Consider the following 20,926-nt stretch of genomic DNA (forward strand, 5'->3'; position numbering starts at 1 on the left):
CACCAAAACCATGCTGACTTGATAACCTTCATCACTCCTTAACCCTAATCTGTCCTTCCTTCCCTCCCCCCCCCCCCCATCCCTCCTTCCAGAAACCTGTACTAATTGCTGTTAGGTTTATGAGCATAACCCGCACTGCCACCCCGGTATGTATGCCCCTGCCACTCCATGTGACCACCCGCCCGCCCATTCGCCCACCACCAGTCCTGTCCTGTCCGTCAGTCTATCTGATCCGTCCAGTCATACTGTCTGTTTCCTCCAGCCATAATACTTTACACGTTTGTCTGTAAGCTAGCTCTCTTGTAGCTGTCTGAACTTCTGTTTGTGTATTTGTTACTGTTTTATTAAAACTTGGTTAGTTGACAAGTGTTGTCGCTTAAGACTGATGGGGGGGATAAGACCTAAAATTAATCAGTATTGATTGTTAATATTGTTCCCTTTTCTGCCTGAAGCCAGTGAAAAATGCCACAAAGAGAAAGGCAGGGCCAGATTTAATCTTCTGCCTGAAGATTAATAATCACATCTCTTATCAAGACACGAGAGTATGACCCTATATTTCCAGATATATTTCTTATTTTGTAAACAGATTAATTGCATACAGTAATGCACTGTAAATTGATAATCCAGCCACAACAGTTTTTAACTTGTGACCTCTCGCAGCCCACCTGCAGTACCTTACCTTGGGGCTGCAGCCCACAACATCAGTTTTATTGCTCAGAGACTTTAGAAATAATGGTACAGACTAGCACCGAGACTAATGACTTCAGACTTGACTTGGATTTTTGATATTTCCTATAATTTGGTATTTTTTTTTAAATGTACAGAACAAGAAAGCAATCAATTATTTAATTATTTATTCAGATTATCCATGCTTCCATTACCTATCCATGCTATCCACGGCCTTGCACGGAGGACGGCGTTGTCCATGGGCGGGTTTGTGTGCCACAAATTCCACTAAATTTAACTTTGCAGCCTAATTTATTGAGTCTGCAGGCTCAGAACTTGACTTGGACTAAAATATGTCACAGGACTTGAGACTTGAATTTGTGACATAACTGAACAGATAGTTAATCTGTTCTAAACAAGTAATTTGGGGAACTAGTTTGCTAAGATGTAATTACATACTAATCAGTAAATGCATTGTCTGAATTAAGATGATTCATATGAAGCAACTTGTTCTCTAAAACCAAAGTAGGTAAAAGCAGGTTTTGAAGCTAATCTACCAAGTTACTGCTAACATAGTTGATCTGAATTATACTCAGATATGGATAATAATGTTGTTCTGTTGTTTGTGTCTTAAATGTCAGAAAAAGTTACATCGTTGTCTTGTTTGCTTCGCGTTGTGTTTGCCAAGTGTCTGTTGAAAGCAAAGCAAGCTAATAACCTAGCTTGTTTTTAAGCAGCATCACATCTAATGTTGGCGGTCACAACGCTACTAACAAGCTAGCGCTACTGGTCCTGCGGGACAAATAAGGGATATTATTTCAAGTATTAAATATTTTTTTTTACAGTTTCAAGACAGGCGTGAGTATGACTGTAAGTGTAGTTTTGTCCTCGGTTGATGTTTATGTTTACGGTGAGCGCTAAGAGACAGCAGCACTGACTGGAGCTCCACTGACTGCTCTTTGCTTTCTGTTTCTGCTTCATGACTTATTAACATGCAGCCTAACACAGCTAAACTTAAGGTAATGACTACCTGTGTGTGTGTGTGCGTGTGTGTGTGTGTGTGTGTGTGTGTAGCAGTGTGTGTGTTTGTATGTTTGTGTAGAGCATTAGACCTCATAGTTTCTTAGCAGTGATGTTGTGAACTGTGGTCAGTACATCCTCTGTATAGTCCGTATGTGGTCAAAACATTCAACCGTGTCTAAAGCGAGTCCTCTGTCTGTGCACCATCACTATCTCTGTCAACAAAAAAAGAAAAATGATTAGCATGGTTCAGCCTCCTCTTGCCTTTGATTTTGTGTGTGACCCTGCAGAGCAAAGGTCGTGTCCGGCAAAGCAGCGCCCACGCCACCTCGCCTCCTCTCAGCCCCAAGGTGCCCCCTGCGGTGGACGGAGAGAGTGCAGGAGGCGGAGGAGGGGGTGGAGGAGGAGGAGGTGGAGGAGGAGGAGGAGGAGGAGGAGGAGGAGGGGGAGGAGGAGGAGGAGGAGAGGATGCAGCAGAGGCCGGGCTGAACGAGCAGCAGCAGCTGGCGATGCAGCAGGAGGAGCGAATCCTCACCGAGCAGATCGAGAGTCTCCAGAAAGAGAAGTATGACGCCTCTCGCACACAAAATTAGAAGCATTTCGTTGAATGTGTCACTTAAAGTGTGTACAAAGGCAGAGAGGAAGTACACTGTGAAAAACAACTGTGATGATTTTAGTAAATCTCCACACAAACTACTGGTGTAATGTAACTAAGAATGACATAATTATTTTTTCTTTTCATGCCACTTTATCTTTATACTTCACTATATTCAAAATATATTCAACAGGTGCATAAACTGCTCTGTGTTTAAAAACTTGTGAGTCATGAAGCGTATTCCACATATAATGAGCATAATGAATGCAGTTAGTATTCTTATTTTTTTAAAAAAGGATCTGATTACTTCCTCCACCACTGACACGAACGTCCTCAACAACTCTGAAATAATTTCATGTTGTAATTGTTGACCTAAACATCCAGAGTCACGCTTACTCCGTCTTTACCGACCGGAAAATAATTGCAGCATTGCTTGCAAAAGCATTTTAGTAATGATTGCATCATTCAATCATGACCACACATAAAAACAACTCTCAGTGTAAACTGGTAGCTGAACATACACACGTTTATTTTCTGTGGCTCTCACTTTATTTCATTACCCAGCAATATTGTACATTCATCCCTTAAGAGATATGCAAGTACAATATATGTGACATCTCTTATTAGGACGAAATCACTTTGAGTTTTGCACATGTTCAGTAGGGATTGCTAGTAGGCCAAGTTAAAACTTAAGGTCAGTCTGTAGTGCTAATTCAGCTATAGCTAAAGTGTTGAAACACAGATTAGATGTAGCAGCTCCGACCAGGCTTGTAACCTGTCCTCTGTGTGTGTATTGTGTGCGTTTGTGTCGGCAGGGAGGAGCTGACGTATGAAATGTTGATCTTGGAGCCGCGGACGTCTGACGACGAGACTCCTGAGTCCGAAGCATCCATCGGCACGGCAGACAGCTCTGAGAACATCACCATGGAGACGGAGGGAGCCACCTCAGACCCTTCCGGTATGTGTGTGCATGAGAATAAGTTAGTTACTCATCTTTTAAATCAGAGATGGAGCTGTCTCTGATATCCCCTCAGTCCCCTCCTCATCATGATTGCAGCTGGTACTTGGCTGAGTACTGATGGAACGACAGTATCACTTGATTACTGTTTATTTAAGGTAGTAACTTGATTAAAGCTCTTAAAGTGTGTTAATCACATTATGTTTACTCCTTTTGACCTTTATGCTAAACAGTCTGGTTTATGTGTTTACATGACAGTTGATGTAATTCAGGATAAGCTCCACCTCAGTGTGGCGGCTGAGACTGTTTGATAGCTGACAAAAACTCCACATGAAGAATAATTTGTTTAGTTTAGCTGTTTAGTTGCAACAATAACAGTTTATCCAGCGAGCTAACAGCTATTCATCACCTTTTACAAATACGTGAATGAACTGCAGTGATGGAGTATGAGCGAAACAAAAGTTGTGTCTGTTTTTTTAAATTTTGGGGAGGTGTTTCTTGTGTATGTTAGAAAACTGGCAGTGGCGAGAACAGGAAATGAGTGGAGAGAGAAATGGGGAACAACAGGCCACAAAGGTCCCTGCTCAGACTTGAACCAGGGAAGTTACAGTTCATGGTTGGCCATGAAGAATGAAGATGACTTTGTAAAACCAGTCAAAATCAAATGCATGCTGCTACAGCATGTTACACCTCATGTTTGATTGTTTATGTTTAATTTGCCGAAGCTTCTTTCTTCCTTTTGGTTTAATATGACAGACGACAAGTTTTAGCATCACTTTCCCTGCCGCTGTTAAAGGGAAACACAGAAACCTTCTCACCAGCTCCTTGCAAGTCACGTCTCATAAGTGCATATGCAACCTGAAGCATTTATTTGCACTTAAAGTCTATTTTTTTCACAGTGTTTGCATTACACAAGGTTGATGCCCAATAAAAAGGCAGTGAATAACTATCTATTTATATTTTGCAACCTAGGGTTTGTAATTCCACAGACTCTCCCTTCAGTTTTTCCCAGCAGCTGGTAAGCAAGACACAGTAACTTACTGAACTTCTTCTGCAGTGTTTATTCATTGGCAAACTGTAACCCTCACTGTACATTTACTGCCACTAGACGACTTCACTGTTAAATGTTCCTTCTGCTCTGATAAACAGCTCCTCTTTTTTGCTCAGCCACGCACTCACTACGCCCACTAGAGTTGCAAAGTTTGTGCATTTTCCTTAAGTGATAGTTGAAAACGCTAATCAATTAATCGATTAATCGTTAATACTTCATAAGATGTTTTTCTCATTTTCATTTTTTCCTCAATGGTGATTAATCGATTAATGATTACTCATTGACATCTCTAACACCAACACACACTGCTGTGCTGTATGACATATATCATATTCATGTTCATGGAAAGAACAGATCAGGAAGATTCACATATATTGAAGGAAAACTGCACACTGCGCACAAAGTTTGGCTGCTCATTTGCTGCTTTAAAATGCATAGATAAGATAGAACCGGTTTAGACAGATGCTTCATAGTGGCGCGAACGCTGTTGTCACACGAGCGCAACGCTGATGTAATGTTTGTAGTATAGATATGGGGTTCAGGGGAATAAAAATGACATTTGTGTCTCAGAGAGATGCATTAATTGATCCCTTCTGAATTTTTCTGAGTTTTGAATCGGTCTTCAGCTGCACTCTTGAAAGTGTGAAGTGTGTCACATTATAGAGCTCAACAATGAGGTTCCTGAAGTGAAAATCCCAGTCATGTTCTGCATATACGATTTAGATTATTGGCCATAATGTCCTGTCCATCCAAGGTAGATTTACCACGAGCTATGAGAGTATGAAACAATGCTTTATACTCCTGCAGAAGCCACAAGTCTGTCTGATGTCAACCATGTTTTCACAAGAATATGTTTACTACAGGCTGGCTAGCTAGGTAGCAAACATTAGCTAACATGAGTTAAACAGATAATGTTGTTATGCAGCAGTCAACATAATTTATATACACACACAAACCAAAAGTATAATATGCAGTGGTTTATAGGATGAGTGGCTCCTTCACCATTAAAACAATTTTGTACTCAGTTTTTTTTGTCTGTTTTCCAATCTTTATTTTTGCTCCGAGTCGAATGTTTTATGGTCACAGTTCATCTGGCAGTTCCAGGCTTTTTCCTTAAAAAAAGAATAACAAAAAAAAAAAGATTTAGAAACATACTCCCTTTCAATAATCACTTATGACCCACTAGAAGTGCGTGGTGGTGGCTGTATCTGCAGAGATTCTGCCCACTGACTGTATTTCCAATTATTTTTCTGTACTCGGGACATTTTGCCAACCCAAAACGTCATTATTCCTGGGAATGAGACACAACAATAAATTTTATAGTAAACTTTATGAATAATATTTCTGGTGTGTTTAGGAACAGCTATAAGAATTTTCGGATATTTCAGTGAAGTGAAAGAACCGGGAATTTGCTTCTAGAACTAGAGCTGCTAAAAAAGTTGTTGTTCATTGTTGAGCTCTATATTGTCAACATGATGATCATGCATTTTAAAATAACTAGCATTTCTTTGGTAGGATTAAATGTTGTATAGTTTGTTTGTAACACCTCTCTGCCCTGCTGCTCTGTCTCTCTCCCCAGAGCGCGGCACTTATCGCTCCAGGAAGTCAGAGGCGAAGGGCAGACGAGCTCTGCGGCGTCAGCCAGACTCCCAGGACTCTGCGGACTCCACCTCCACCATTTCCTCCTCTTACCATCCCTCCTCCTCTGTCTCCTCCAACGCCTCCGGCTCTCCCTCCCCTCACTACCGGTTCCGCTCCTCCTCCTCCGGGCCCCTGCTCACCTCCTGCGGTTTGGGGGCCCCGTTGGCCGAGGCAGAGGGGAGCCAAAAAGCCGGTAAGACCCGGCACAGGCTCAGGCTGAGCCGCAGCTCGCCGCGCGAGCCCTCAGGAGGCCACCGGAGGGAGTCGGACTTCAGCTCGGGGCCACAGCAGCTGGTTCTGTACGGCAGCAACGAGTTCATGGTGTGAAGCCGTGGAGGGAAGGAACACCGGCCGCCACCGCCGCCTGTTTGAGCGCAGGAGGGTGCACGGGAAGGGGAGGAGGGAGAGTCCGGGGTTGAACGAGGCTGGTCACGGGGCGAGGTTCGTGCCCAGTGTTGCCTGCTGCCCCTCCTCAGTGCCCACCCCCCTCCTCCCCTGGTCCAGTCAGAGCAGAAAGCTGTGGGGAATAAAAGAAGAGAAGACAGAAGGACAAAATGATGGTCAAAAGCTGGAACAGAGTCGGCCATGTTTGTTGACCCTGTGATCGCAGCGCTGTTTGACCCCTGCTGGAGCACCAGGGGTTGGTTAGAGGAGCCAGAGAAGAAGGGAAGGACGGGTGGTGAGACACGCAGAGAAAACCCACACCTGCAAAGCCAAATCTTATAGTGCCCCATCTTTATTTTTTAGCATGTGGGCAGGTGGTTGAAGCCACCCAGAAGAAATGTAGCCATACTGACTGACTGAACTGGCGGACATTTTGTCTGTAACCAGCGCCAAGCTAAGTTTGCTTTTCACGTTTACACAGGACACACCAGCCAAGAGGCTGCATGCTACTCCATCACACTTTTTCCTACGTCAGTTTGAAGAGACTGTACAGAAATATGTTACAGCTGTATGTTACATTATAATTATTATTATTATTAATATTATTATTCTGTTACAGAGGAAAAAAGTGTACATAGAAAGAAACTCCAGTGCTGCTCCTGGGTCGTTCATTGTCGATTAGTCTCTCTTTCCTGTTCCTCTATTTTGCGAAGTGAAGTGTCTGGAATTCAGGTTCCATTTTTGTTTCTGTGCTGGTTTTGCTCGGTTTAGCATTATTTGTTTTTTCTCTTTTCCTATTTCACAACAAACAGAGCCAGTTTTGGGTTATACTCTCGCGAAACGATTGAAGGAAAAGCTGTCAATCTTCACTCGCTGTGCATCACGTCTGGTGTCACGTTTACTTGACCTGAGGTGTCACATGTCAATCAGCCATAAGTGTATTTGTATCTGCCTTTCCCTGCAAGCTTTTTTGTTTTTCCCTCTGTTTTATTCAGAAACATCAGTGTTACTACGTCAGGACTTGAATTTTTAATATATATATTATTGCTGTATTATAGGTGTTGTTATTGATATCAAAGATGTCATGTTTTTGTTGTCAATATTATTTCATGGATTATTTTTGTTCAGATGAAAGCCATTTTTCTTTCCTGTCTGTATGTGTGTGTGTGTGTGTGTGTGTGCATGTCTGAATGAATGAATGAATGAATTATTGACCCTTCCTAAGTCCCGCCCCTTTTTGATCTGTGCTCTAGTAACAGTTGAGCAAACTTGGAACCCACTGGACTCGTGCTCAGCTTTCTCTTTTCCTGTTTCCTGAACTTGGATCTGCTATATGCTAGGCTTGTCTTTTTTGAAAAAAAAAAACACATTTTGAAGATGTTTGAAAGGACCGTTAACAGTGATATACAGCCTATAAAGTCATATCTTAAGTTGGCTAATGTTAGCAAAACCCTAGTTAACTAACTAGCTAACATGGATGTAGATTAGCCAAGAGGCAACGTCCGGGGATGACAAGTGAAGCCAGCACAGAGGTACCAAGAACTGCAGTTCCACGAATTGCCACTTGTGGCTGCTCCAAATGGGACTCAATCCCAGTAGACCCCTGATAATAAAATACCCAACTTTACAGCAGACATAAATTTTTCAAAGCCTGGTACAAGAATACGGCATAGGAAGCAACTTTTCTTTTCCCAGGATGGCAAAGTCATGACTCACCCTGCTCTGACTCTGACCGGCTTGTCCTCGTTGACCTTTTGGTTTGGGTCATTTGGGTTGGGTAGCTTATGGGTAGGTTTAGGCATAAGGGGTCAGTTATTGGGTAAGGTTAGGGTAAGCCAATCAGAGACAGAGTAGGGCAGGACTTGACTTTGTCATCCTGGGGGAAAAAAAATATTACAGAAGCATTTTTCTTTGAACTGGAAACAGGAAAGAGGAAAGTTGGTTCTGCTGGATACCAAGCTTGCTCAGTTGTTATTGGAGCACAGAGCAAAAAGGGGCGGGACCTGCAGTGGGTCAGTTCCTGCCACTGTATCAGCCCCCACATGTGCATGTGTAATTTTCTCGACACACACATACACTAGTGTTTCCCTCACAAAATGTTCCTCTTGTAAAGGTGAAAAAATAGTCTCTGCAAACATCAAGTGACACTAAAACTAACTCAGACTTGTTTCATTAGTCTGAATTTCATTGCACCTGTGGGGAAACTCTTGCACTCACTCACACTTTCAAACCGTCCACGATGTCCTCTGAGCCACCCAGAATACTCTTCTTCTTCTTCTTCTTCTTCTTCTTCTTCGTCTTCTTCTTCTTCTTCTTCTTCACCATAATATCGGCTCTTCCATCCTCTTCTCTATGGGCTCTGGCTGTGAAAAGTAGCATTTTATCTGCCTGTTAACCAGACAAAAATGAGTAGCAACTAACTCAGACCGTCCACGTGTTTCTGCATATTCTTCCTCTCTTTCTGTCTGTCCATACAGTATCCAAAAAGTCAGTGTGATATTCAGTTTTATGCGCCTACTGAGTAGCTTAACAGCAATGATGTCTCCGTTCCTAAGCTGCAATATCCCTCCTTGCTTGCTGCGTCTGTGATCAGATACCTTCGGGGCAACCTTTGCTCCGATCTCACCAACACAATCAGTGTTAATCAACTTTTTCCGTGAAGCTGGAAGTCTCAGTAAAGACTGTGCTGATCTCAGTTTTAATGCAGGTGTGGAGACTTGCAGTGTGCTGTCTTTTTACAACACAAACTGTAAACCTGTTTAGGAGAAGGAAAAAAAAATGTCTCGGAGGTGAGCTGAAAGGACAAAACTGTTTCCAGGTCAAATATCTTTTCAGTTGATATTTGATGGGATGGTCTTTGTACATGTCCAGGCTGTCAATATGGCATTCAGCCAATTAAGAAAAAAAAAAAAAAAAAAAGAATTAAAAAAAGTGAATGTACCTGTCACTGGAAGGCATGCTCTGCTTTCTCTGGTTGTTTTTGTTCCTCTTTTATACACAGTGTATGTACTATTTATGATCATGCTTTTGGGGTGTACATTGGTTTAAAAGAATCTGTTATAAAAGGTGTTATAAAAGGATATATTATCCTGTGTACGGTTCATTATCTACTATTAATCATGGCAACATTTTAACAGGCCACACCAGGTCTGTCATGTTTGTGCTACGAAGCGAGAAAAAAAAAATAAAAGTGTCTCTTTGTCTGCGCCACTCTGGACACAGTTATGTATAAGGTGCAATTTGTGTTATATTTCTTTTTTAATGATACAAACATGTCTATGGTTGTAAGAAAAAAAAAGACTTTATGGGGGAAATTCATCTGCTTAATAAAAAAGCAAAACTGCAGCCAAACACAAACGAGTTGAGTCATATTTTGCTTCAATGTAACTGTGGGTATTTTACTTTGAAAGGGTGGAAGGTACAATTTTTTGTTATTTCTGGAATGTCAGTATATTTTCTCTGCTCACAAGAACGGGACGAACTGAAAAAATTATTTGATTCAAAAATCATGAATTGTTCAAAATTTCAGTTTAATTTTTCCCACAGAGGACATTCTGACATGTCACAGCAGGAAAAAAAGACAAAGGTGAGGATAATAAAATTAAGGATTGGCTGGATTACTTGTAGATGCTTCAGCTTATGACTCATGGTGTTTTGTCTGCTGACTAACCGTCGGTAATGTCATTGATGAAATTTCTTGTGGCTTTATGACTAAACAAAATGTTGACTCTGAAAAGGGGATATTACAAAGAACTGCTTTGTCACTTTCAGGTGCGTTTTTTGCCCTCAGCAAAAACCAAAACAAAACAACCTGTTAGTAATCTATGTGCATTAATTTAGTTTCAGTGCAGTGTGAAAGCCTTTCATGAGTTTTACTGTTGTTTACTGCTGCGTTTTCTCTCCTCCTTCTTTCTGCTCTCTGTTCTGTTCTTAGACATCCTTATATACACACACACACACACACACACACACACACACACACACACACACACACACACACACACACATATATACACAGGGTGCCCTGGTTTCATAAAATAAACTTAACAATAAAATAACAACCATCGATACAAAACACCCACGCTCAATAGCAGCGTATTGATCAATCAGCAATTCCAGTAAAAAGACATGATGTTAAAAACTATTTAAAATTAAAAGCTATATAAAAAAGGAAAAAAGTCAACTAAAACTAAACTAAAAACTAAAAGTATGTGTGAAGATTTTAGGAACTGAAATAAAAAACTAGAACTAACTGAAACAATATAGTGTACTTACGAAACGAACTGAAATAAAAAAAAAAAAAATTCAAAAACTACAGGAAATGTCTTTATTTTTACTCATTTTTGTCACATTTGTCACCACACCAAGCATGAGGAGACACACATGACTGAGTCTGAACTTCTTACATCTTGCTGCTGAATAAAAGTTAAAACTAAACATTTTTAAACAATGGAAACTAAAATAAAATGAGCAAACCCACTCTGGAAAATAGTTTAAAAATACTCTGCTACTGTTTGTTTATTTATTTATTGTAACTTATGTATTTAACATTTGATTTAAATTTATTTGCTTATTGATTTTCTTGTCAAACATTTGCACTGTGCAGTAGGTTTCACACTCACAAGTTGTCCATGCGACAGTTGCCACAACAAAAGCCTCCACTTCCCGTCACGCACCGCGTTAAAAATGAAACTAACAGAGCAGAACAGCGAAGAAGATTCCACCCTGACAGAAAAGAAAATATATCTTTTGTTTTGTAACTGCGGCCCGCTGACGGACGATCAGAGCAGCGGGGACGCGATTTCATCAGAAGAAGAAGAAGAAGAAGAAAAAAAAAACGTACGCGGAGTTTCTCTTCCACTAAAATGAAAGTAAGCGTTTCGCTGAGAGTCTGTAGGTTTTGAAATGCGGTGGCAGTGATTCACCTGTTGCTCCCTCCCGGATGCGTCGCTACATGAAGCCGTCTGAGGTCAACACAGCTGATTTCACATCTGTCTCACACACAGAGACACACACACACAGAGACTCAGCTGATACCACATCACACCGTCCACGGTGAGCAACTTCTTTTTGTACTTTTCTAAATTTAAAAGAACTCTGCTTTTATGTTTTTTTTGTTTGCTTAAAATGTTAAAGCTTCTCTATTGATGATTATACACTGTCAGATAAATCAGATTTGAATATCAGCTCATGTCGTATCTGTTAAAATCCTGCAGATGACTGATTATAACACCATCGTTTTCTTTGACCTGGAGACCACTGGATTAGGTAAGAGTCACTTTAATTTACGTTTTTTTGCTTATCAATATTTCATCAGTCACAACGTCATTTTATTTTATTATTATTTTTTTTATTTAAATATTACTTTGTCTTTATTTGATAATAGTCACTGTTATAATGGGACATTTTTGGCAGAGTGCCCAAAATATATTTTTGAAATATATATTTATTTTTTTGTATTCAGTGTGAAAGTTCATTGTTGATCTTGAACATAACAGGTTTCACACACTGAGAATTTCTTCCAGAGCTTTCAGCCACACCTGGTTGCCTTTGTTACTAAAGATTATTATGTCAAAATAACTTTATGCTCTAAGCTTGTGTAGACTTTGAAGACTTTTTTTTAAATCCTCAATAACTTTTAAGCAATGATGAAAGATTTTTTATTTATTTTATTTTTACTGAAGTGGCAACTTAAAAGTAGAAATACCACAGTTTAAAAATTCTGTCAATAGTCCTGCACTCTATAGGCCTACATGAGTATTTGATTCAAACTATATTTAAAGTAGGAGTCTACCAAAAGTAAAAATACTCATTAAGCAGAATGTAATGTGACTCATTTCCCCTCTGGGAGAAATAGAGTGTTTGTGGCTCTGATTCTGAATTGCCCTTTCAGAATGATACATATTATATCACGTGATTAGGCTTTAATTAATGATGCATTAATGTGCAAACTTCACTTACATTTTTAAAGGTGGGGATTTTCTGCTACTTTATATTCTGCTGGCCATAAACGTGGGGTGGAAATTACACAGCTCAGTATCTATTGTAATATTTTCCATGGCAATATTGTATCAGGTGCCAAGTATTTTTTTTATAATATAAATTATTAACTTTGCAAAATTAAAATTTGTATACTAGAAAAATAAAAATTATGTTTTTCAGCCACTAAATGGTGCTGAGAAGTTTTTTCTGCTGAGGTCAGCAGAGGGCATGATCAGCTGGATTGGTTGATCAGTCTGTCTGCTTTACAATGCCACATTTGCTGGGATATTTTTAACAGTCCCTTTAAAATTGTTTGGGGTTTTTTATCGGTGTAAAGCACTTTTTTGTATCTGTGAAAGGTGCTATTCATCTAAAACTTATTTACTTATTTACTTACTTAAAATGATTGAAGATGATCAGACTGAACTTTATTTTATTACATGTTGACAGGCTTCCTTTGTGGACAAAATTTGAAAAAAGGTGATCACATTACTCATAACAAAACGTTTGAAACTGCAATAACATCTGTGACTTTAGTATCATGATAATATCATATTGATTCCCACTGCTATGCTTAACTGCTATATACCTTAATCTATCATAATAAATCATCATAATAATCAGAATCTGCAAAGTATTTAATACTGTCAATAAAATGTAGTGGAGAAAAAAAGTAAAATATCAGCCAGGAAAAAGTAGCATAAAATGTAAATACTCAAGTAAAGTTGTACATAAGTTGAGTAAATATGTTCCACTGGTGTAACATTTACTATGGAATCAACTAACAAACTGTTATATAGATTATAGACAGAAAGATACAGTTTATAGATGAACATGTCTGTAGTGTTTCCTTTATTGTGTATCTGTAAGTCACCTAAACATCCACTTGATGTCAGAGTCTGTTATCAGTCCATCTGAAGTCTCCACCTGTCAGCAGAGACGCATCAGGTGGAGGTATTTCTGTGATAAAGAGGATAAGAATGTGTTTCAGTTTCTTTTCTCGCTGGTTCCTAATCTCACATGTGATTATGACACCTGACTCTTCTAGTTCATGAGGATTCTGAGAAATTAAAACCGACAGTTTGTTTTGTGAAGGGATAGGCTGTCATTACACTTCGGGCCAATAACGTTACACAACAGCGGACGTGTCTTTGCCCAACCACAAACCAACCAGAGATGTTCTTCTTCCTGTGGCTGTCACAGGATGCCACTCCTATGTGACACACTTGAATTGAACTGCAGATCATACAGATGAACCAAAGAGTACAAATCTTAAAATAATAAATGGAGTGTCTTGTCACATTTTTAAGACCAAACAATAAATCGATTAATTGAGAAAATAAGCTAACAGATGAATCGACAGTGGAAATAATCATTAAGTGGAGCCCTGGTTGTTAATTGGTCAGTCAAAATTAGCCTTCCTGTCAGAGCAGAAACAACTGAAACTGGTCGTTGAGAAGATTTTATTGTGACTTTAAAGCGAAGTTCCTGAGTTTGCCTGTGGTTTCTGACTACGTGTGGGTGTGTGTGCAGCTAGAATGACTCAGTGACTGCACTCATTAACATAACAGAAAACTGACAAAACTTTTTTTTTTTTATGTTAATATGTGCATGCAAAGGTGTTTTAAATATTACAGCACATACCCCTGCATGAAAACCAAAACTTGACATGTTTACACTGAAAGTTTACACTTTACGTTTTTTATACAGATTAAATAAATGAGATACAACATGTGGACGATTTTCAACTGTTCTGATTGTCCATTATTCTGAAACCCTTTGATACTCATTTCCCCTGGCCCAGTCCATGGTGCTGAATCAGTGGGGGTTTTGACGTTAAAAGATTTCTGTTTGGCCTTACACTGAATTACATTTCAATTGATTTTGTTGTTGCAAACAAATGTTCAATGTCAGAATAAAATAAAAAGGGTTTTACCTCAGTTCATGCATGGGCCCGTTGTTAGGGGAAGTGTCATTAGCTTTAAAGTCTCAGGATGGTTAGATGGGTAGTTTCATGGTTACCACCTGCAGGGAGGGGGTGAGCGATGGGCGTTACCAGAATAATGGGTAGTCAGAGCAATTGGCAACCCCAGATACAAGCACCTTAAAGCTCACTAATTAACATGTTATCTCTCCTTACTTTAATACATATACAATCCATGGACTGTTTCTTGGGTGGGAACAGTGGTTGGATTTGTTACTTTTGGACAGGTCAAATCTTGCTATTTCCCACTGTTTCCATTCTTTGTGCTAACCTCACCAGTGGATTCCTGAGAAATGCAGAAAAAATAATTAAGGGGCGTTTCTAGAAGGGGGCCACTGACCACCCTAAGTGCCACCCTGTAACCCCAAGTATGATTGGCTATCTGTCCAGTGAGAGGCGGGACCTTAGTTTGAACTAACTGATGAATATTTATAAATATGCACTGTTTTCTTCTCTACTTTAATTTTTTTTAGGGTTAATTTACTCTATGGATAATTTTAGGGTTGCATAGTGAGATGTTAGTTGTAATTTCCTTTATGGTACTCACAAAAACACAAAACATACACAAAAGCTACATACAGCAAATGGATAAATAAATAAAAATATGCAAGCGAAATAAAATGGTGAGGACGTATTTATCTATCTCACAGCCTGAGGACAGAGGTACAATGGAAGTGCAATTACTTTTTGAGCACTTAAAGAATAAAATGCTATTCCAACATGTTGCGTTCATGCATGCATGTGTGGATACATGTATGCCACCCCAGCAAAGGTCAGGGGCCCCCTTAGGCCTCCCCTGTCAAAGAAAAAGTCTGGACACACCCCTGCAAGAATTGCTGATAAAAAGAAAATGGTCTTCCCAATTTTGCTCATTGTAACCTTTATTTATTTGTAGACTATGTTCTTGTTCTCTTGTCCTTCTTCAATCGGTGTCTTCTCTACTTTCAGACACCGGGATCTGTGACATCATCCAGTTGTCGGCCGTCTGTGAACAGAGGGTCTTTAACGCTTACACCCTCCCCCGGCAGCCCCTCACTGAGAGCGCCAAAAAAGTCACAGGCTTCACCGTCCTCGATGACGTCCTGTATCTCCACGGGGTTCCGATGAAGACCACCCCTCTTGTTGATGTTCTCACCTCCTTCATCGCCTTCCTCCGCTCCTTCCGCCGCCCCGTGTTGCTGGCGGCCCACAGCGCGCGGCGGTTTGACGCACCTGTGCTCACCAGAGTGCTGCGACAGTTCTCCCTGCGGCAGGAGTTCCAGCAGGTGGTGTCCGGGTTTCTGGACACCTTCCTGCTGGCTAAGAATGTCTTTCGTGGTCTGGCCAGTAACTCTCAGGAGTACCTCGTCCGACACTTCCTGGGAAAAACCTACGACGCCCACAACGCTGTGGAGGACGCCAAGATGCTGCAGGAGCTGTTCAACTCATGGAGGCTCAACAGATTGGTTGTGGGCAGATTTATCTACAGGTCGTCCATGATATTTTAAAAAAGCTACAGAAACAACAAGAGGAAAACAGTCTGGCAAAAAAAAAGACCTGGTTCTTCATGTCATCTCAGGTGACTGGACTGACTGATAATACAGTGATTTATATTAATTTGTTTGATGTATTGTAACTTGTCTCATATAATCACAGGTGTTGTACTGTTTTGTATTTACAGTGAGATGTAGCACAGTTTTCCAACAAGAACCATTAAATTACAATTTGATTCTCCTAGAAACGGTGTATTTTTGAATTCTTCTTCTCCTTCTTATCCAAAACCTGTATTTCAGAAATTGTTCAGTTGTTGAGGTGAAAGTGAACAAAAGGTAATATTTTAATATTTTCAATTAAAACCATCTAGTTTTCAGGCACCCAAATAAAGTCTACAGATCACTATGAACAATTTTTAAACTATTTTTTTCCTTTGAGTGTATAAAACTCAATTAAAACTCAAACTTTGTTTAGTTTATTTGACGACTTGAGAGTTTGAGTTTGATTCAAAGTTCAAACATCTATCACAGTATGTTGCCTTGATTTTTTCTTTTCTTTTACTGTGTACAGTAGTGTCTATGTATAATAACTCAAAGCAAATCTAGACTTTCACAGAGTTTGCCACACAGCATTTTGGGAAGTTGAGGAAATCACTACCTGGAATGAGAGAAGAGGTGAGATGAAGTGGATTCATTAAAGTTGGTGATTAGTCACTTTTAAAACTGTTTATGGTTTGAATCTGGATGTTATATTATTATCTTATTATAATTGCAGAGTGGACAAGCAGACATCACAGCTTTACCTTCTTATCTACAATCAAAATACCACAAAACATAACAAAAAGACTCCTTATTAAGAATATTTACAGATTTGACTTTGAGTTGTTTTTGAAACTCAAGTTATCCATGCAAAAAATTGTATATATATATGACACCATCCAAAGATTCCTCTAGTTTAATTTTTACAGTTTAAAAATGTTAGTTAAAGTTTAGTTAGTTTAGTTAGTTTTGTACACTGTAATTTCAGTTTTTGTCTTCTTTTCCACAGTCTCGTTTTTATTTATGTTTTTTTTTTTTTTTTAATCATTTTCACACGTGGTTTTAGCTATTAGTTTAGTTTTCGTTGACTATAATAATCTTGATATGTTCGTTCAGTTCATCCACCTTTTTATTTACCACAGTTTATTTTCGTGACCATTTATTTCCTGTGGAGGGCAGCACTGTGTCTATGACGTTTATAGCTGGTTCACATTTTACAGGAGAAGAAGAAAGGTTTCTTCTGCGCTTGCGCAAATCTGTGTCTGGTAAGGAGATGGCGGAAATGTGGATTTTCTTGAATTATTCTTGTTTTTGTTGGAAAATAATACTTTAATTTGCAACCATCGTCGTAGTATGTAGTTACAGACAGATGTGATTTGTTACAGCATCTTTTTTAATGCCGGACTCGTTTCTTTTGTTCTCTTCCGTAAATTCCTCATCATTGAGGCTTTTGTTTTGAAAGTCATCTTCCGCCGGGGCTGTCGGTCAAAGGTATTTAAAAACATGGAGGGAAAATGTTCATAGGATGTAGTGTTTAGCGGCGCCATCATGTACCTAAATACGTACTGCCTCGTTTTGTTTCGTTTATTTTATAAAACCTAACTGTCTTTCATAATTCAGAAACGTTGTCGTGATGCAAAAATCAGAGTCAGATCGAGGAGAAAAGCCTCAACAGCCGCTGGTTTTCTTTGACTTGGAGACAACTGGACTAAGTAAGATCACTTGTTCTCTGCTGTTAATACAGGAATAATTGGCAGTTAAACCTTTACTGTCATGTTTTGTCAGTTAGACCACAGTGTCGGTGCAGTGTGTCGATTTTCTTTGTGGATATTAGACCTTTTTCGCAGCAGCCATATTGATATGAAATAGCAGGGTGAACACAGGTGCCACCAGTGGTAACACCTGTATTTAACCTGTTTCAGGACAAAATGGCGGCTGTGAGAAGGGTCTCTCATTGGAACTGTCCACACTGTTCCTCTAAATATTTGTCCTTGAGTGGACACTGGACAACATAACTGGTAATTTATTTTCACTGTTATCTCAATGTCTCTGTCTGGTCCACTTTGCCTGCTTAATGGAAGAAAAGCATTACACCTACTAGGTGTTTCCTCAAATCAAAGTTTTCATGTTTTATGTTCTGTCTGATCAATTTTTGTTAAGAGATGCACAATTAATCAAAATATCAAAATCACAGTATGACCAAGAATCACAGAAGCTGCAGTTATTTGATAAAGGACGAATGTGTGACAAAACCACATTGTAATGAAGTACAGTAGAGCTGCAGAGATGTCCAGATGTTTTCTACAGACCCTAACAGATGCGACATCATCATGATTATAATTTTTTTCTTCTGTGAAAATGAAAACTGTGATGCAAACATGATCATTCCCACTAATTGTGAATCGTATTGCAATAGCCCCAAATCATCTAAATAAAAGACAGATTAAATAAATGTGGACATTACAAGTTTCCCAAGGTGACTGTTGATTGTTTTGAGTGATATGAAATAAAAAAAAACAACAACAACAAAAATCTGAAACCACAGAATTTCTTGGGTTGCTGTTGGATAAGTGACTTAAAAGATTAATTTATTGGTTATTAAGCTTGTTACTGAAGTGGGCCGAGGTGATATTGTGAGACCATATAACGGTTACATCTCTAGTGTGCCAGATCCATGTGGGCTCTAGAACTTCAATCATCAATCAGTTATTCAATCAAAAGGAAAAAAAAACTACTTATTTTTATAATTGATTTATCATTTTAGTCATTTTGCAAGCAAAAATATCAAACATTTGCTGGTTCTCACTTCTTAAATGTAAGAATTTGCTGGTTTCCTCTGTCAATTCTGATAGTAAAAGTCTTTTGGATTTTAGACTGTTGATTGGACAAAAAAAAAAAAGAGAAATCGGTAGACTGACCAGTACTGAAAATACAATCAATCAAAATGGCCACCCCTCTTACTTCCACTGATGATCCAACTTCCAAAAAATTAGATAAAAGTTCAAATATTCTATTTCTCATTTTGCTGTGGACCCCCTACAACCCACTCGTGAACTCCTGTTTGGTCCCTGGAACAAACCACTGAGTTAAAGTTTGATTTTTATCGATGTTGATTGGTTTTCATTTAATTGAATAGCCTTTGATTCAGCCTGCACTAAGTTCATCAAAGTTTGTACATTTACTGCTTTAACACCCAGTGTCTGGAAGATCTTTTTGGGGAAAATCCTCTGAAGTACATGATGTGATTCTGTTTGTTTCCGTGTTTTATTTCAACAGGTCAGAGTTGTGAGATTGTCCAGCTGGCTGCAGTGAGTGGAGGTCACTCACTCAACCTCTATGTCATCCCTCGGTGTCGGATGCAGCGGGGAGCAACCAAAGTGACCGGCCTCAGGGTCCACAGACAGAGGCTGTACCTCCATCGACAGCTTGTCCTCACAAACTCCCTGCGAGAGGTCCTCGTCTCCTTCATAGCTTTCCTTAAAATGCTCGGACGCCCGCTCGTCATCGGCCACAACATTCGCCGTTTCGACTGCCCCCTGTTGGCCCGAGCTCTGGATGAGCTGGAGCTCAGAGCAGAGTTTGAGTTGTCGATCTCAGGCTGTGTTGACACTCTACCACTGGCTCGGGAGATGCTGAAGGACCGCGGCCTCCAGAGTTTTCGACAGGAGAACCTGGTCAGGGAGCTGCTGGGTGTGAACTACAAGGCCCATGATGCTTTGGAGGACGTACGGGCATTACAGGCGCTGTACAGTGTGCTTCAGCCCACACCAGAGTTGATCTGTAGGCACGGGTTTACTCTGGACACCATGGAGGACAAACCTGCTGCTAAACCTAAGGTAAGCTGTAAGCCACCAGAACAGCAGCGCCCCCTGTGGGAGCATTTCAGACAGACAGTGAAGGTCACAGAGAGCAAAGCAGACGGCCACGAGGGAGAACTTAATGGATTATAAAACTTCAGACTGAGAAAGTAATACCTGAAACAAATCAGACCGTTGATGATTGAATGAATGAAAAATTGACTGGATAAAATCTCCTTAGACATCTTCCTCATCAAAGCAAAAAGGAAAGCAATTAAATGTCAGTGCAAATGGAGTATTCCTGCAACGGTTCGTGGAAGCTTTTCAAAGGTGAGGTTGCATTCACATCTGAATGTCACACAGTACCATTTCAGCTTGATGCAGCACTTAGATTAGGATGTGGTCGGTTTTTCCTCAGGCTAATTGGGCCTTTGTTTCTTCTAGACGCTGTTGTTTTGGCTTTGTCAATCTGGAGTTTTAAATCTCTTCAGTTTTAACCTTTAGATTATTCCAAAAACATGCACTATAATTTATTGTACAATACTGATCAGACTGAAAACATGAGGGTCTGTTGCAGCTGTTGTAAGACAAATCTGCGTGCTGTTTTCCTACATCTTCACCATTTATTTCAGTAACAAACAGACCGTCTTTATCCGTAATTAATATTTTCTTTTCAGAGATTCAGACGTATGGTTATGTGATTTATAAATGGTGAAACTGTAGATAATGGTGGGCAGATTTTAAAATAAGTCTATTTTAGGTGATTTTCAGTCATCAATGTGTGGAAATAGCAACTACTGTTGGAAATATAGTTACTGTTTTTTCATTCTGAATTTACTTAAAGGCTTCTGTGGCAGAAAATTTTATTGAAGGTAAATAAATATAATAAATGTATTGTATTTCTACATGGTGTCCCAAATGATATACTTCATTGCTGATTAGTAGGGGCATCTGGCGCGTGTCCAAAGAAAAAAACAAAAAACACCTCTCCTTTTAAAGAGGACAGTTGTCAGGGCATAAAGCCAACAATCTGTTGATCTTTGCAAATCAAATCTTGATAGTCTAATAATGACGTAACCATTGATGCAAAATTTAAAAAATGTTTAAATAATAAAAAAAAAAAAAAATCAAGACACCCTGATTGGTTAATGTTAATAAATTAAATTCTAGAATATTTCAAGTAGGGATGGGAGATATGGCTGAAATTGATAATCACAATATCAAGAGGAATGTTTTTCTATGAGATTTATCTCACTATGGCTAAATTATACATAAAATATGGAGTATGATAAGTATGGAAACCATGAGAGGAAGATAAATTCAGGTGATCCTTTTTC

At 39.4% G+C, this 20,926-nt stretch overlaps 3 protein-coding genes across 4 annotated transcripts in view; all 3 read left to right on the forward strand.

The window, feature by feature from the left end:
• The window catches only part of LOC146316973 (unconventional myosin-IXAa-like), a 97,695-nt gene extending 88,023 nt beyond the window's left edge, over nt 1-9,672 (forward strand). Inside the window, exons 40-44 of the mRNA XM_084734145.1 lie at nt 93-146; nt 1,665-1,685; nt 1,977-2,251; nt 3,097-3,239; nt 5,870-9,672. Of these exons, the coding sequence (XP_084590271.1) occupies nt 93-146; nt 1,665-1,685; nt 1,977-2,251; nt 3,097-3,239; nt 5,870-6,258 (882 nt within the window). The 3' untranslated portion in view covers nt 6,259-9,672. The remainder of the gene's footprint in view (nt 1-92; nt 147-1,664; nt 1,686-1,976; nt 2,252-3,096; nt 3,240-5,869) is intronic.
• A 1,327-nt stretch (nt 9,673-10,999) lies between these two features.
• Nucleotides 11,000-15,989, forward strand: LOC146316974 (uncharacterized). The gene is made up of 3 exons (XM_084734195.1): nt 11,000-11,370; nt 11,532-11,583; nt 15,230-15,989. The coding sequence occupies exons 2-3, from the start codon at nt 11,532-11,534 to the stop codon at nt 15,766-15,768; spliced, it is 591 nt and encodes a 196-aa protein (XP_084590321.1). The 5' UTR covers nt 11,000-11,370; the 3' UTR covers nt 15,769-15,989.
• Nucleotides 15,990-17,161: 1,172 nt separating this feature from the next.
• LOC146316975 (protein PML-like) lies at nt 17,162-20,434 on the forward strand. 2 transcript variants are annotated; one of them, XM_084734459.1, is made up of 3 exons: nt 17,162-17,283; nt 17,413-17,504; nt 19,069-20,434. In XM_084734459.1, exons 2-3 carry the CDS (start codon nt 17,426-17,428, stop codon nt 19,740-19,742), a joined length of 753 nt encoding a protein of 250 aa, XP_084590585.1. In that variant the 5' UTR covers nt 17,162-17,283; nt 17,413-17,425; the 3' UTR covers nt 19,743-20,434. The 2 variants fall into 2 exon arrangements, with proteins under 2 accessions (XP_084590585.1, XP_084590586.1); XM_084734460.1 differs by lacking the exon at nt 17,162-17,283 and having other exon boundaries at nt 17,292-17,504.
• Nucleotides 20,435-20,926: the final 492 nt, after the last annotated feature.

This window comes from Lutjanus erythropterus, chromosome 13, assembly GCF_056507025.1.
Source record: "Lutjanus erythropterus isolate fLutEry1 chromosome 13, fLutEry1.hap2, whole genome shotgun sequence".
NCBI classification, from domain to species: Eukaryota; Metazoa; Chordata; class Actinopteri; order Lutjaniformes; family Lutjanidae; genus Lutjanus; species Lutjanus erythropterus.

Bases quoted from the DNA above. Each gene is read 5' to 3' on its own strand.
- LOC146316975 (XM_084734459.1), top strand. From the start codon at position 17,426: ATGCAAAAATCAGAGTCAGATCGAGGAGAAAAGCCTCAACAGCCGCTG. The intron at 17,505-19,068 runs GTAAGATCACTT...TTATTTCAACAG, and splicing joins CTTGGAGACAACTGGACTAA to GTCAGAGTTGTGAGATTGTC.
- LOC146316974 (XM_084734195.1), top strand. From the start codon at position 11,532: ATGACTGATTATAACACCATCGTTTTCTTTGACCTGGAGACCACTGGA. The intron at 11,584-15,229 runs GTAAGAGTCACT...CTCTACTTTCAG, and splicing joins CCTGGAGACCACTGGATTAG to ACACCGGGATCTGTGACATC.